We start from the raw sequence: 15,015 nt of genomic DNA on the forward strand, positions 1-15,015 counted from the left end.
GTGTTTTTGCTTCTGCACATGTGCAGGAAGCAAAATCTCACAAAGTGACGAGTGCGAGAGATTTCAACATTTTGCTTCTGTTCATGCATGGAAGCAAAAAACCCACCGAAATCTCACACACATGCGTGTCCTCTCACGAGATTTTGCTTCCTGCGCATGCACAAAAGCAAAAACACACTGGGACACATGTGCACACACATACAAGACACCCAAAGCTGTGCATGCAGCACACCAGTAGTAGAGGTAGGAGCAATCCACCCCGATGTGCTGACCTCAACAGTACTTGTGAACAAGAATATTTTAAATGTCATTTTTATTAAAGATTTTTACATGAAAAAAGATAAACATGAACAAAATACAGATGTGATTAAAAGAAAGAGAAATGGAAGAAAATGAAAAAGAAATGAAAAAGAAAAATGTAGAAAAGAAAAAAAATTACTTAAAGAAACTTTTCCAATCTTCTATGTGGCTGTTACAGAGTTAGTATCATACCTCCCCACTTTAAGATTACATGATATCATCAACAGTTTCAGCATAAAGTCCATAAAGGGTTTCCAATTTTTGTAAATTTTTGTAAATAGGAAATTTTTATCCTATCCCTGATTAAACAAGTTAAACAAGCCGCCCTGAGTCTTCGGAGAGGAGCGGCATACAAATATAATAATAATAATAATAATAATAATAATAATTATTATTATTATTATTATTATTATTATTATTATTACTACTACTACTACTACTACTATTATTATTATATTTTATATTATTTTCTTTTGTGCAATATTCTGTTCTTATTCATCCTTAGTTTACTAGAATAGAATTTTATTGGCCAATTCTGATTGGACACACAAGGAATTCATCTTAATGCACATTGGTCAAAAATCTTAACATACAACACTTAATATTGTTGTAGAACCTGGTTTCCTGCCTTCCTCCTGACAAAGTGCCCAAAATGTATTCCTTCGTACATTTCCTAACTTTTCATTTCTTATGTTAATTCTATGAGGCTAGATGTTTGATTTATTTAATTATTCCCAAAATACTTTAAAGTAAATAATATGCCAAATTTAAATTAATCCTTAATCTATTTTACATTTTCATAATTTAAACTCTACACAAGTTTATCACTTTCAGTTAGTTTTAAACCCTTATAATTATATTTCACTTTAATCTTGTTCCAAATTGTAGGAATACTGACAGGTGATTTTGCAATTTGGAAGATTTCTATAGCTGAAAAAGTCATTATATCCCAAGAGTGGGGTTTGGATTATGCCAGTGATTTTAAAGCAGGCCCCACCTGATGCTGAGAGTTTCCTCAGGAGCTCCTGCATGTTTCCTCATGAGAATAAGTCTTCGAGAGACCATGTGGACATTCCCTAGGCTTTTCTCTATCCAGAAAAGCTCTGTTGATCCCAGCACACATGCAATCAGTCTTCACCTCAGCAATGTCTTCACTCCTCAGGGATTCATCAGCTCACTATTTACCACCACCACCCCTGGGCTTCAAAATTTCTATGGGGCCATGATTTTATATGCCTGAGACTCTGTAAATCTCCCATTACAAGCTGTGGGGAGTAGCACATCAAACCTGGCTCTGAAAAGGCTCTTTGTCCCACAGGAAAATACTAAGGTTAATTAAACATTTGCCTGGTTCCCATCTGGATTTAGATATATGAGCTAGCCTAGGCTGGAATATGGCTGACCTCATTCTGAAATTCTAGATCTAGGACCTTTTGTCTAATAACTGTTCTGGCCTGAGTATATTCCAAATGGAACAGTTGCTCAAGTGCAAGTCATAATGGATAAGCTTCTTCAGAATTCCTTGTTGCTATGAAAATTAAAATTGGTCTATTGGGAGCAATGGAATAAATTCTGATGGGTGAAAAGTTGCATTTGAGCCAAGTGAGTATTAACAGCTGCGCTGTTACTTCCATTTTTTGTTACCCAGCTTTATTTCTTAACATGAAATTGTTCACCATATTCTAGGTGTTTAGTTAAAAAAAACACCTGTATATTCCGATTTAAAAGACATTAAGATTTTATGCGTATCCCTTCCTTCCAAGCGGTCTGTTGACTGGTTGTTTTTAGTTTTTAGATAACAAAATTGGATGAGAGATTTCTTGTAAAAATTGGAAGAATTTGCTATACAGTGCACAGTCATATGGAAACAACTCTACCTGATGGCTTACCCCACAATCATCCCAGGGTTATTTATTCCCATTTTCTTCTCTAAAGGTGATAAACTCAGGACAGTATGTCATGCAAACAAGCTATATAATATTTTTCTTCCAATCAATACAATGTTAGTAACTTCATCAAATAAAATGATGTGATATGTAAAATAACTATTCCATGACTTTACAATTCTTTGTAGAAATAAAATCAAATGTTTGCTCCAAAAATAAGAATTGTACAATACTGCCAGTCAGATGAAGACACTGCACAGATTGATTTTGACTATCAACATTTCAAGCAGTTTAAGTTGTGTTTTATTTCCATTCAGAAAAATAAACTAAGATCTCCAGATCCCTCTCAACAATAGCCAGAAAATATGCTTAGATATCTGACAACAGCATTTGAAAGATATCGAATAGGAAGGCCTCCTCCTCCTCCCTTCTTCTATTTTTTTTTTTTGCAGAATAAAATGAGTAACAGAGATGCCAGAAATCATCTTCATGTTATTCTTTTTGCTAAACTGCTTCAACAGTTTTGAAAGCTATAAAATAAAAAACACAATGATTGGTTTCTTTAAAAAAATAAAAGGAAGGGGAAAGGAAGGGAATATTATATTTTTCTGAACAATTGGAGTGGCATTAAATTTAGTAAATTGCAAGTATTAGTGTCTCAATAGATCAGTATTCAGAAAACTGAAAATTGGATATATTTTTATTCGCTGTACAGTACATCTAATTTAGTAGCACCCTGTCAATTCAACACTCTTAAATTCTGTCTTCTCACTTTATCTCCAAAACCCAGCTCTTCTTTCAGATTACAAAACCTGATAGTGGTAATCACTTTACAATCATGGTGGAATTTAATCAGATCATGAAAACTTAAAATCTAACCTTTTATTAAATACAATCTTAAATATAGATTATATTTTTCAATAGATAAGAGTAAAAAAAAAACTTACCACCACCTCCTCCAAGAAGACTTGAATTAGCTGTGGGAGGTAAAAAAAAAAACAAAATTATATTTCCAAATATTTATTTATTTGCTTGTTTGTTTGTTTGTTTGTTTGCTTGCTTGCTTGCTTGCTTGCTAGCTTATTTGTTAGATTTATTAGATTTCTATGCCGCCTTATTCCTCGGACTCAGGGCGGTTAACCTTGCAGCACCTTCTTTTAGAACTATAAGAAAAATATCACTTTTACCCAGTCCTCTTTCTGCCTTGATACAAGTCCTTTAGGAATTCCAAAATGCATGTACAAAGTAATACTGTATATTACTTCTATTCCAACCCAGCATGAAATGAAAGTTATCTACTAAATTCATCTTATTAAAATTGCTCCAACCATCTTTTCCCGCAAAACATTGTATGACCTGTATTCTAACTACATCAAAATTTGCAGGTGTGTGTGTGTGAATGATTAAGGTTTCCGTATCAGACAAAAACCTAACATCATGGCAGCCTCACAAATGGCAAACAAAAAACGTAAACATAATAAAGTACAATATATCTGAAAAACTCATACATGTTTTCTATTTCTATTTCATTTAAGAACTATGGCCTTCATACACATGCATGCACTTATAACACTAAAATACAGCATATATTTATTACATCAGCATATATCATGATTTCACTTTCACTTCCATATTATTGTATACAACAATTTTTGGTCATTTTAATCATAATATAATTCCTAAATATTCATAACAATCTCAAATTGAAATGTTACCAATATATGAGAAAACTACTGGAAGCCAACCTTGTTAATAATTAACACTATGAGTTAGTACTGTAGTATAGCATAATATAAAGTTACAACAGGTGCATTTAATTTACCTATCCAATAAATCCCATTATACTAATAACCCCAATGTTTAAAATAGTTGCATGTCAAGGACCTCAACAGAAATCAGAAATGTAAATTTGCTGCACATAACATCTATTTAAAAGGTAGGCACTAGAGACTACACAGAATTTAAGGAAACATGGTGACAGTGTCAGATAATATAGCAAGAGATTTTTCCATAACCAATACTATGGGAGTACCTGGTACATAGCATTATTATCCAGAAGGTATTGGAAGAAAAATCCAGATCCAGTTCCAAGCCAGGAATAAAATGGAGGCTGATTGGAAAGAAAGTTGGTTTATTGATGAACAGAACCACCAACGGGATGTGATTCTGGGACAGTTGACAAAATGGAGTTAAGAGTGGGTGAGTTTTATACCTTCTTTGGGCTTTGTATTTGAGCTTCCTGTTCCTGTGCAAAAATATGTCCTTTAATATTCTAATGGATGTTGTCAAATTCCTATGGGTTCATGGCTGGGTCTATAGGCAGAAGGGGAAATGCAAATCCTACCTGTTTGAGTTAATCTTATCAACCTAATTGCTTATCTGAGTTTTTGTCTTGGCCTGGGTCTTTCTGAATGGCCTTCTCAGTTTCTGCTTGGGACAGGGAGACCAGTGCTGGTTTCTGCCTCCCTTAAGATTTCATTTCTCTTTTAGGGAAAATATTCTATTATGCCTTTTTGATATTCCCCAAAATATTTCATTCTCTAGGAGGGTGCATGGGTGCTGACTTTCTACAAACATCTTACAACATCTTGCATTATCATTGTGGGATTCAAGAGCTCTCTTTAGATAAGGAAGAGATTCAGAAGATGCCTCCTAGAAGCAGGGCATCTGCCAGAGATCAACCACAATACCAAGCCGACAACTTTTCCACTCTTCCAGCCTTGGTTCTAGCAGACTGTGACCCAAACAGAGCTTTTCCAACCTGTTGTCAAAAACACTGATATCTAAAAAACAATAGTGCCAAACAGAAAGATATAGAAGTGCTTGACTTGACAAGAATGACCTGCTGAAGAAAGCCAGGCCTAATTAGGCCCAGTGAGTTCAGATGAGTCAGAGGCCATTGGTATTTAGGAAGCAATTTAAGCTTCTTCATTATGTTGGAGTAATACCAATCCATGAAAGGTCTCTGTAGATTTCTCTCCTAGAACTTCTAGCTGCCTTGACTTTTCTTTGAGATTTGACTTTTTATCTTGAACTTTATCACTCTTGCTGCTTCTTGACACACAATTTGCCTGGTTTGTTTGCTCATGCTTGTTTGAAACCTAGAATAAATTTACAGTGTTGAGACTAACCAGATGTACTTAATAAAACCTTAAACCATGTAAAAGATGACACTCTGCAAAACCACAAAAAAGATTCAATGATAACACAATCCCCTGTCTTGCAACCCAATCAATATGGTTCAAAAGGGGGGGGGGAGGATGAAGTAGAAAAATGGCTAGCCAAGCATTAACCTGGAAGCAAAAGCACATTATTGTGGTACTATTTATATATGGATGCATCCATCAGAATTTGGGTTCACGTCCTGTCTCATCCCTAAACACATATATAAATCCAATGATCCTTTCTGGTAGAAAGAGAAAAGCAACTTCCTGAAGTTGTTTTTTTCTTTGATAATCTATACAACCAGGGAATCTTGGCAGTTCCAACATATTCCTTAAGGCAGTAATGGTGAACCTATGACACGGGTGCCACAGGTGGCACGCAGAGCCATATCTGTTGGCATGTGAGCCTTTGCCAATCTCAGCTCCAACCAGCCAGCTGATTTTTGGCTCACACAGAGGATCTGGGAGGGCATTTTTGGCTTCCAGAGAGCCTCCAGGGGGATGGGGGAGGGTGTTTTTACCCTCCCCCGGCTCCAGGGAAGCCTTTGCAGCCTGGGGAGGGTGAAACATGATGTTACTTGGCCCTCCAGAAGTTGGAAAATAAGCTGTTTCCGGCCTCCAGAGGGCCTCCGGGGGGCGAGGGAAGCTGTTTTCGCCCTCCCCAGGCATTAAATTATGGATGTGGACGCTCACACATCCACAATAACGCACGCACATGCTCTTTTGGCACCCGAGGGAAAAAAGGTCCGCCATCACTGCCTTAGGGGATGTGCAAATATTAGCACCTCTTTATTTCTTGGCCAGGGATGATAGCGAAAACCAGCAAATTCTCTCCTATAGATTTTCATTAATGTTCTGATGTAAAAGAGATGTTCAAGTATGCAGCTTCAAATACAATTTAGAAAAACTTGGAAAATATTTATTTTTGTGGCAAAGAAAACATAACTGAATGCTTAATTCCAACAGTTCAAATTTATTCATCAAATATTAAATTAATATTTGGAACAATGCAATTAACCAAGACCGATACAAACATGGTAACATATAAAGAAAGTCCAAATTGTAATAGTTGAAAGTGACAGATATGCAAATTATACACAGACATACTCATTCAACAGCTTTAGCAAAGCCTAGGCATGCCTTCTAACAAGAACATACAGTGCCAAACTCTTTATCTAAGACAATAATCCAAGCTCTCGGATATAACTGACAGGAAGTTGGACTCTTTTAGAAGCAGCAACCAAGCCCAAACACGAGCAATAATTTGGGTTAAAACTAACATTGGGGAAGGTAAGATTAAAAATAAAACAACCACCACCAGAAGTATTTGCACTAACGAAGCTAAAGGGGAAAGGAAAAAGAGACATTTAAAATATTAAGCTTTAAAACCACTAACAATAAGAAAGAACCATTTTTGAAAATGTCTCACAATGAATGACGAAACCTTGTTCCCCAAATACACAATGCATAATTTTGCAGGGAAATACTGCAATGGGTCACTTCTTAAATTTATTTTTAATGTCACCAGGTCTGAATCAAAGTTGCTCCTCCGAAATTGGGAGACTTCCTTTTACTGGTGATGGAAGTAATTCCATTGGAACAAGACAGTAGGCCAATTATTTTTACCTTCCATTCCTTTATTTTGCATAAATCAGAATAAGTCTGTATAAATCATGTTAGCAAAAGTGCCCTCTTCAATCCACTATTCAGTAATACAAAAGAACTGTAGCAGCTCAACTCGTATAGCTGCTTGGACATTAACCGAAGGAATTCTGAGCACTAGGGAAGCTAGTGAAAGAATGCAAATATAAAAGAGGAAGGTATTACAAGATAAATATGGTATCTTTTTCACAGAACTGTTTGACATTATTTTTAAAATGCGTATAAATTGTCTAAACATTTATTTTGAATGTAAAGCATAAGGGAAATAGCGGAAAAATACATCAAGAGCATTGCCTGTGCTGCAGATAAATTATCAGTTTACTGCTCTGTACTTCCTTCACATTATCATCAAATGGCTTTTATCTTTTAGAAAAGAAAAGAAAAACATGTTACATTCCCAACTTTGCCTTTAACCATCTACTTCCAAATGAATTGGTTCTATATCTGATGTCAAAAATAGTTTTGGTTATATGACATTTTAGATTTCATCCCTGGAGAAATTGATACATAGTACAGTAGGAAAGGCCCTAGTAAATAAATATTTTGTTCCTATTTCTTCTTTGCTAGTGTATGTATCTAACTACCTCCAGGTAAAAGAGGAAAAATCACATTCTCTTTTATTTATTTATTTTTAAAGTTTGAGTCTATTTCTCTCTGGTGAGATTGGACTATTTCCCCACAAAGGAAGAGAAAGGGCTGATTTCCCTGGTCACCTGTCTTAATGCTACATGGTGCTATAGAAATTATTTCATTTTTATCACCTTTTTCCTTTTACTACCCAGTAAGATAAATGGATTATGGAGGTCCTGTCAGTCTTATATGTTGAGTTACAACATTCAGTATCAAGCATTTAGACCAAGGTAGGAAATGAAGCCCAGATAAGTGGATTCAAAACACTTCTACAAGAAGCAAATACAGATATTTACAAAAGTCATTTAAGAAAAAAAGACTACTTTAGAGAAAATGATTAGAATCCATACCATGTTTAACATTCAAACGATATATTTTGTATTTTTCCCTTGCAACCAATGTTTGTTTTTTTTAACATTTTTATAAGAATAGAAACCTAAAGATAGCAACAGTATACTAAATAAATACTTTTAAAAAGAATATATTTTATCACATTTAGGGAAGAAAGTATGGAGGTACACAATTTTCTTGTCTCTCGTATCCAAATATAGTGACATATCTAGAGAATAAATATAGTAATTCTAACTTCCATCTCGAGTTTTAACCCTGATTAACTGTAGATTCTTAAATTCCAAATATAAAGAGCATAATGATTGATTTCCCACAGCCAGCTTTCATGTCTGAAGTAAGACTCACAATTTCCCACTTTCTTACCTAGCACTGTACCAAACAATTTCTGAAACTAAGAAAAAGACAAAAAATAATACAATCTCTGCTTTTGGAAATGTTTTTATTTATTTTATTTATTTAATTCGATTTCTATGCCACCCAATCCTGAAGGATTGGTACAATTGGGTGGTACATTATTCTTCCTATTATCATTAAAAAGTAAAAATTAATCAGATGTGGTATATTCAGTGTTGAGTATTACATTTGGACCAACGGTGGGTTGCTCTCAGTTCAGACTGTTTCTTAGAACCAGCAAGAGGCTTTGCCCACCTGCCTGGGATGCGTCTGTGCATGGGCAGAAGCATTGCACGCACAAGCACACACACAAACCAGTAGCAAACTAATTCAGAACCCACTAATGATTTGGACTCAATATATACTTATTGTCACTTTGAATGTACACTAATAGGTATACATTTAAATAAAATTTCATTGCATACAATTCTCAAAGGGTTTCCACCTCCACCTCTAAGCAACAGTTGCTTCAGATTGATATTCAGTATTAAAAGTATCAGTCGGAAGAATGTTACTGGTTAAACCTGGGATTTTATACAGCATATATTATACCCTCAACTCAGTCATGACTCACGCAACTGCCAGAAATAGTTCATACAGTTTTCTTGACAAGGTTTTCTGGGAGTGGTGTACCAATGCCTGTTTCCTAGGGCTGAGAGGGAATGTTTGGCTTAACCATTCATTCATATTCTCTCATTCTCTCTCTCTCTCTCTCTCTCTCTCTCTCTCTCTCTCTCTCTCTCTCTCCCTCCCTCCCTCCCTCTCCCTCCCTCCCCTCCCTCCCTCCTCTCCTGCCCTAAGCGTTCACAAACAAAAGAAGAGTAAATGTTCTGTAAATATCAATAATTCATAAAGGAGAGCATATAAGAAGCAGCCCCCCAATTTTCTCTAAGCTTAATTTCTATTAAAATATAATAATCCCAAATTTCAAATACCAGTTGATAATTATAATGAAAGTGCTGCAGATTTTATATTTATATTTATTTGCAAGCATCCACACCATATGCTTCAAGCATTTTTGAATACACAACATAACCACTTGTCATTAGTCAGAAAAGGTTTTGTGGGAATATAAATTTCATGATGAATATTTTTCATAATTAGAAAACAACTTGCAATGAGATTTCCATTCAACCCATATTTTGGAAATGGGCTTCTCATACCAGAAAGAGCTATCAGGTTAGGAGAAATATTGTGGAGTAAAACTGTTGAAGAAAACCAAAAGAAATGTTTCTGTTCAACGTTTATGCCATTTTGCATGAAGTACAATTTTCTTCCATGTAGACATTTATTTGCATCCGGGATCTGTCATTTGTGACATTATATAAGCATAATCATTTTATTAGATAAATGGGAAATCTTATCTTTCAAATCCATTTTCCATATGAATTTTATCTCATGTGAAAAACTGATTAATATTACCTCACAACAAATGCAGAAAATACATTATATAAGCATCCATATAATTTATATTACATACTGTTTTATATTTGCAGCTGTTGATACATGCCCATTTAATTGCTTACAAAACATTTAACATTCTGAATGTATTTACTGATTTTGATCTAATTCTCAAAATCTTTATTTTAAGAGTCTGCAATTATTTGGCCCAAATGGGGAAACAATGTTTATGAATGTAGTTCTGACTTAATAAATTATATAATAAAATTATCAGGAAAAACAAACAAAAATAATTTAACTAGAAATAAGTTTTATAATTCACTCTTGGGACCTATTCTGAAAAAGGTATTTACAATATTTTTCTCAGTACTAGTTACTATCTTGTTTCAAAAATATGTTTAAATAAAAACTATTGTTGCAGCATAAATACTTTGAGCTATTAAACAAAAGGCATAATTAGAAAATACATACACATAATGAATAACAGAAAACTATTTAAGTATTTAATTGGTATTTGCCCATATCAACTTCCATCATAGCATTTTCCTATCCTTGAACTCTGCAAATTATTATTTTAAAGACATCATAATAAATCCCTTACACTTTCAAGCAACTGACAATCTTGAAAATAGATTGCAAACACTTTTTGTTTCAAAGCAGTATTATTTAATCTCTAATTAAAGATGATTGCTTTAACCCTACTTTTTCAGCTTCCTCAAATTAAAGAGCTTACACAAAAATGGCTTGCTTTATTTACCAGGTCACTTCTCCTTCCTGATTAAGATACCAGTTGTTTTCATAACAGAAGTAAAATGAGTAATTGTAGTGAGTGGGAAGAAAGTAAATATTTAATACCAACTAAGAAAAGTGCTACATTTAAACAAATAGAATCAACAGAAGAAAATATATGTAGACCATGGCTGAATTGTGGAATTCTTGTACTCTAGTGAGCATCTTAGATCTGTGATGGTGAGCCTATGGAAAAAGCATTTTTCCTCTTTCCAGCTCTGTTTGGAGAAAGAAGCTTTCCCTCCCTCCCAGCCCTGTTTGGGGAAAGAAGCTTCTTCCCCCTCCCAGCTCTGTTTGGAGATGGGAGGCTTTTCCCCTGTATCACTGCTGTTTTGGGATGGGAGGCAAAAATGGGGGTCATGCATGTATGCACAGTGGATCACGCGTACATGTACAGGGGGCAGGATGTGGGGAGTGGCATTGCATTATGTGTATAGGCTCTCACACACGTGCAAAAGTGCACACATGCACACTTTTGGCAGATGAGGGGAGGAAAGGTTCACCATCACTGACTTAGATTAAGCTAAATCCAAAAATGCTAGGGCAATGATAGTGAAATTTTTTTCTCTCTTTCCTCAAACAAAGCTGGGAAAGGGGAAAAGCCTCTTTCCCCAAAGAGCTGTGGGGGGGGGGGGAGAGCCTCTTTCCCCAAACAGAGCTAGGAGTTGGAAAAGCCTCTTTCCCCAAATGGAGCTGGGAATGGGGAAAAGTTTCTTCCCAAAAGAGCTGGGGGGGGGGGGAAGAAGCCTCTTTCCCCAAATGGAGCTGGGAGGGAGGGGGAAGCCTCTTTCCCAAAATGGAGCTGAGGAGGTAAAAGCCTCTTTCCCCAAACAGAGCTGGGAAGGGGGGGAAGCCTCTTTCCCCAAATGGAGCTGGGAAGGGGGGAAAGCTTCTTTGCCCAAAAAGCTGGGATGGGGGGGGGACCTCTTTCCCCAAATGGAGCTGGGAGGGGGGAAGCCTCTTTCTCCAAACAGAGCTAAGAGTTGGGAAAAGCCTCTTTCCCCAAACAGAGCTTGGGGGGGGGGGAGAACCTCATTCCCCAAACGGAGCTGGGAAGGGGAAAAGCCTCTTTCCCCAAACAGAGCTGGGCAGGGGGGAAAGTCTCTTTCCCCAAATGGAGCTTGAAAGAGGAAAATCCTCTTTCCCCAAAGAGAGATGGGAGTTGGGAAAAGCCTCTTTCCCCAAACAGAGCTGGGAGGGAGAACCTCTTTTCCCAAATGGAGCTGAGGGGGGGGGGAGCCTCTTTCCCCAAACAGAGCTGGGCAGGGGGGAAAGTCTCTTTCCCCAAATGGAGCTGAGGGGGTAAAAGCCTCTTTCCCCAAATGGAGCTTGGAAAAGGAAAATCCTCTTTCCCCAAACAGAGATGGGAGTTGGGAAAAGCCTCTTTCCTCAAACAGAGTTGGGAGTTGGAAAAAGCCACATTCCCCAAATGGGAATGAGCAAAGCATCCCATCCCCAAGTGGAGCTGGGAGGAGGGAAGCTTTGTGTGCCCAAACAGCACTGGGGTGGGTAGTCCAGAGATCTGGGAAAGCATGGGCTGCAGAAAGTGAGGACAAAGCATAAGCTTTTCTGATCTGAAAATCAGCTGGTTGACAGGAGCAGGGCCGCCGAAAGGGCGGTATTACTGGGAGTGGTGTCACGGGCCTGGCCAAATTGAAAAATGGGGGGGGGCGGCGCCCGCCAAAAACTCTCCAAACCCGATTGCGACGAACTCTGCCTCTGCGGAGCTTCTCCGACCGCGGCCCGCACCGTCTTCCCACCCCCGCGAGGAAAGAAGGCAGGGAGGCCGGCAAACAGGCAGGGAGCCCCAATGTCAGGGCCCTCCGGAAGCCAAGCCGCACTGCTGGGGAAGCGGAATTGGGGAAGCCGGAAGAGGGCTGAGCCCGGCCGGCTTCTCCGCCGGCCTTGTGTCCCCCCGAGGATTGTGAGGGCAAGAGAGCCGCGCCTTTCGGCCTCCAGAGGTGCTGGGCCGGGGGTTCGGGGGGGCCGTGAACACCGCCCGCCGCCCGGAGCGAATGGCTTCTTTTGGGCTTAGTCACTCGAATTCCTGCTGCTGGCGCTGGGAGCAGGTAAGTGCGCGCGGCGGCCGGGTGGGAAAGGTGAGGCGCGAGGGGGAGGCAAGTGGAGATCTCGGACCCTCCTTTCATGCTCAGTGAGCCTTTATTTGGAGTTGCCTTTCTTTTTTTTTCTTTCTTTCTTTCTTTCTTTCTTGCTCTCTTGCTCTTTCATTCTTTTTTTTCTTTCTTTCTTTCTTTCTTTCTTGCTCTTTCATTCTTTTTTTCTTTCTCCTGCTTTCTTTCTTCCTTTTGCTTTCTCTCCTTCCTTCCCCCTTCCATTTCTTTCATTCCCGCTCTCTATTTTTATTTCTCTTTCATTAATTCATTCTTTCTTTTCTCTTTCCTTTTTTCTTTCTTTCCTTCTTTCTTTCGTTTCTTTTTCTTTCTCTCTCTCTTTCTTGCTCTTTCATTCTTTTTTCTTTCTCTTGCTTTCTTTCTTTCTCTTGCTTTCTCTCCTTCCTTCCCTCCTTCCATTTCTTTCATTCCCCCTCTCTATTTTTATTTCTCTTTCATTCTCTTTCTTTCTTTTCTCTTTCCTTCTTTCTTTCGTTTCTTTTTCTTTCTTTCTCTCTTTCTTGCTCTCATTCTTTTTCTTTCTTTCTCTTTCTTTCTCTCCTTCCTTTCCTCCTTCCATTTCTTTCATTCCCCCTCTCTTTTTTATTTCTCTTTCTTTTCTCTTTCTTTCTTTCCTTCTTTCTTTCATTTCTTTTTTTTCTTTCTCTCTTTCTCTCCTTCCTTCCTTCCTTCCCTCCTTCCATTTCTTTCATTCCCCCTCTCTATTTTTATTTCTCTTTCATTCTCTTTCTTTCTTTTCTCTTTCTTTCTTTCCTTCTTTCTTTCCTTCTTTCCTTCTTTCTTTTGTTTCTTTTTCTTTCTTTCTCTCTTTCTCTCTTTCTCACTTGCTTTTTCATTCTTTTTTTCTTTCTCTTGCTTTCTTTCTTCCTCTTGCTTTCTCTCCTTCCTTCCCTCCTTCCATGTCTTTCATTCCCCCTCTCTCTTTTTATTTCTCTTTCATTATTTCTTGCTTGCTTGCTTTCTTGCTCTTTTTCTTTCTCTCTTTTACCTCCCCTTCCTCTATTTCTTCTTTTCTTTCTCCTTCCCACCTTCTTCCTTCCCTCCCTTCCTTCAGTCCTTCCTCTCTTACTCTCCCCTTTCATAAGTTTCCTTGCTTCCTTCCTCTGTTCCTGTCCCTTCCCCCATTCTTTCTTTCTTTCCTTCCTTCCCTCCCTCCATTTCTTGCTTTCCTTCTCCTTCCTCCCTTCTTTCCTCCCTCCCTTCTTTCACTCCTTCCTCTCTTACTCTCCCCTTTCACACCTTTCCTTGCTTTCTTTGCACCCTTCCTCTGTTCCTGTCCCTTCCCTCTTTCCTTCCTTCCTACCCTCCGTCCATTCATTCACCCATTCCTCTCTTGATCGCCCCTTTTACCATTCCTTCCTTCCTTCCTTCCTTCCTCCTTCCTTCATAGCTTGCCCTCGCCTTTCTTCCTTCCAGATGGGAGTGCCTCCTCAAGACACCCGCCCAACTGCTGGTACCCTGCTTTTTCTCTCCCCTCGTCCTTTCCAGCTCCTTGCCGGTGGCTGCCGAGTGTGGGATCCCCCTCCCCTCTCCCCTCACTAGAAAGCACATGGTTTGGTCAACAAGGCCTCTTCCAAGAAGGGAGAAGTGCCAAGGAGCCATAAATAAGCCTCGCTCCGCCTGACCGATGCCAGGAGGCTCTTTCTTTCCCTCGCCACTCCCGCTTCTTTCTTTCTCCTGGACGAGTCCACACAATCGGCTTAACCCAGTTCCTGAAATAGCCTATGGCAGTGCTTCCCAACCTTGACAACTTGAAGATATCTGGACTTCAAGTTGCCAAGGTTGGGAAACACTGGCCTATGGGACCGCCTCGCTTGGCGTGAAGCGGGAAATGATCCCCGGGGGATGGAGTAGCTTGGCGACTTAAAATAGTTTTTAAATGGCGGGGGGGGCCAGACACTTAGGCTGTATGGGGCCTGAAAATTCCTGATGGCGGCCCTGGACAGGAGGCACTTGCACATGCACAGTGGAGATGAGCTGGTCAATGACTCACATACCTCTTATGACACGTGTGCCATAGGTTCACCATCACGTTTCTAGGGAATTCTTAGAAGCTTAGCATTCAGACAAAATGTTTAAGTTAGTTAAGGCTTAGACCTTCAAAGAATAATAATATATTATATTATAATATATAATATAATATTAAGAATGATATATAATATAAACAATAATATATAACTATATACTGGCAGTGCCCTTTAAAAAGGACATTTTTTTTTGTATTTGCTGGTATTATTTTAATATTGTGTTTTTATTCCACGTCTATTACTTTGAATGGTTATAGAAAGGTATTTTATTGTTCTTAAT

General features: G+C 38.4%; 1 protein-coding gene across 3 annotated transcripts in view; it reads right to left on the minus strand.

Annotated features, from left to right (window-relative positions):
* MACROD2 (mono-ADP ribosylhydrolase 2) overlaps positions 1–15,015 on the minus strand; it is a 1,339,842-nt gene that overhangs the window by 1,160,759 nt on the left and 164,068 nt on the right. For all 3 annotated transcript variants that reach the window (XM_070732607.1, XM_070732608.1, XM_070732606.1), the window contains one exon: positions 3,134–3,163. In XM_070732607.1, the coding sequence (XP_070588708.1) occupies positions 3,134–3,163 (30 nt within the window). The remainder of the gene's footprint in view (positions 1–3,133; positions 3,164–15,015) is intronic.

This window comes from Erythrolamprus reginae, chromosome 1, assembly GCF_031021105.1.
Source record: "Erythrolamprus reginae isolate rEryReg1 chromosome 1, rEryReg1.hap1, whole genome shotgun sequence".
NCBI classification, from domain to species: Eukaryota; Metazoa; Chordata; class Lepidosauria; order Squamata; family Dipsadidae; genus Erythrolamprus; species Erythrolamprus reginae.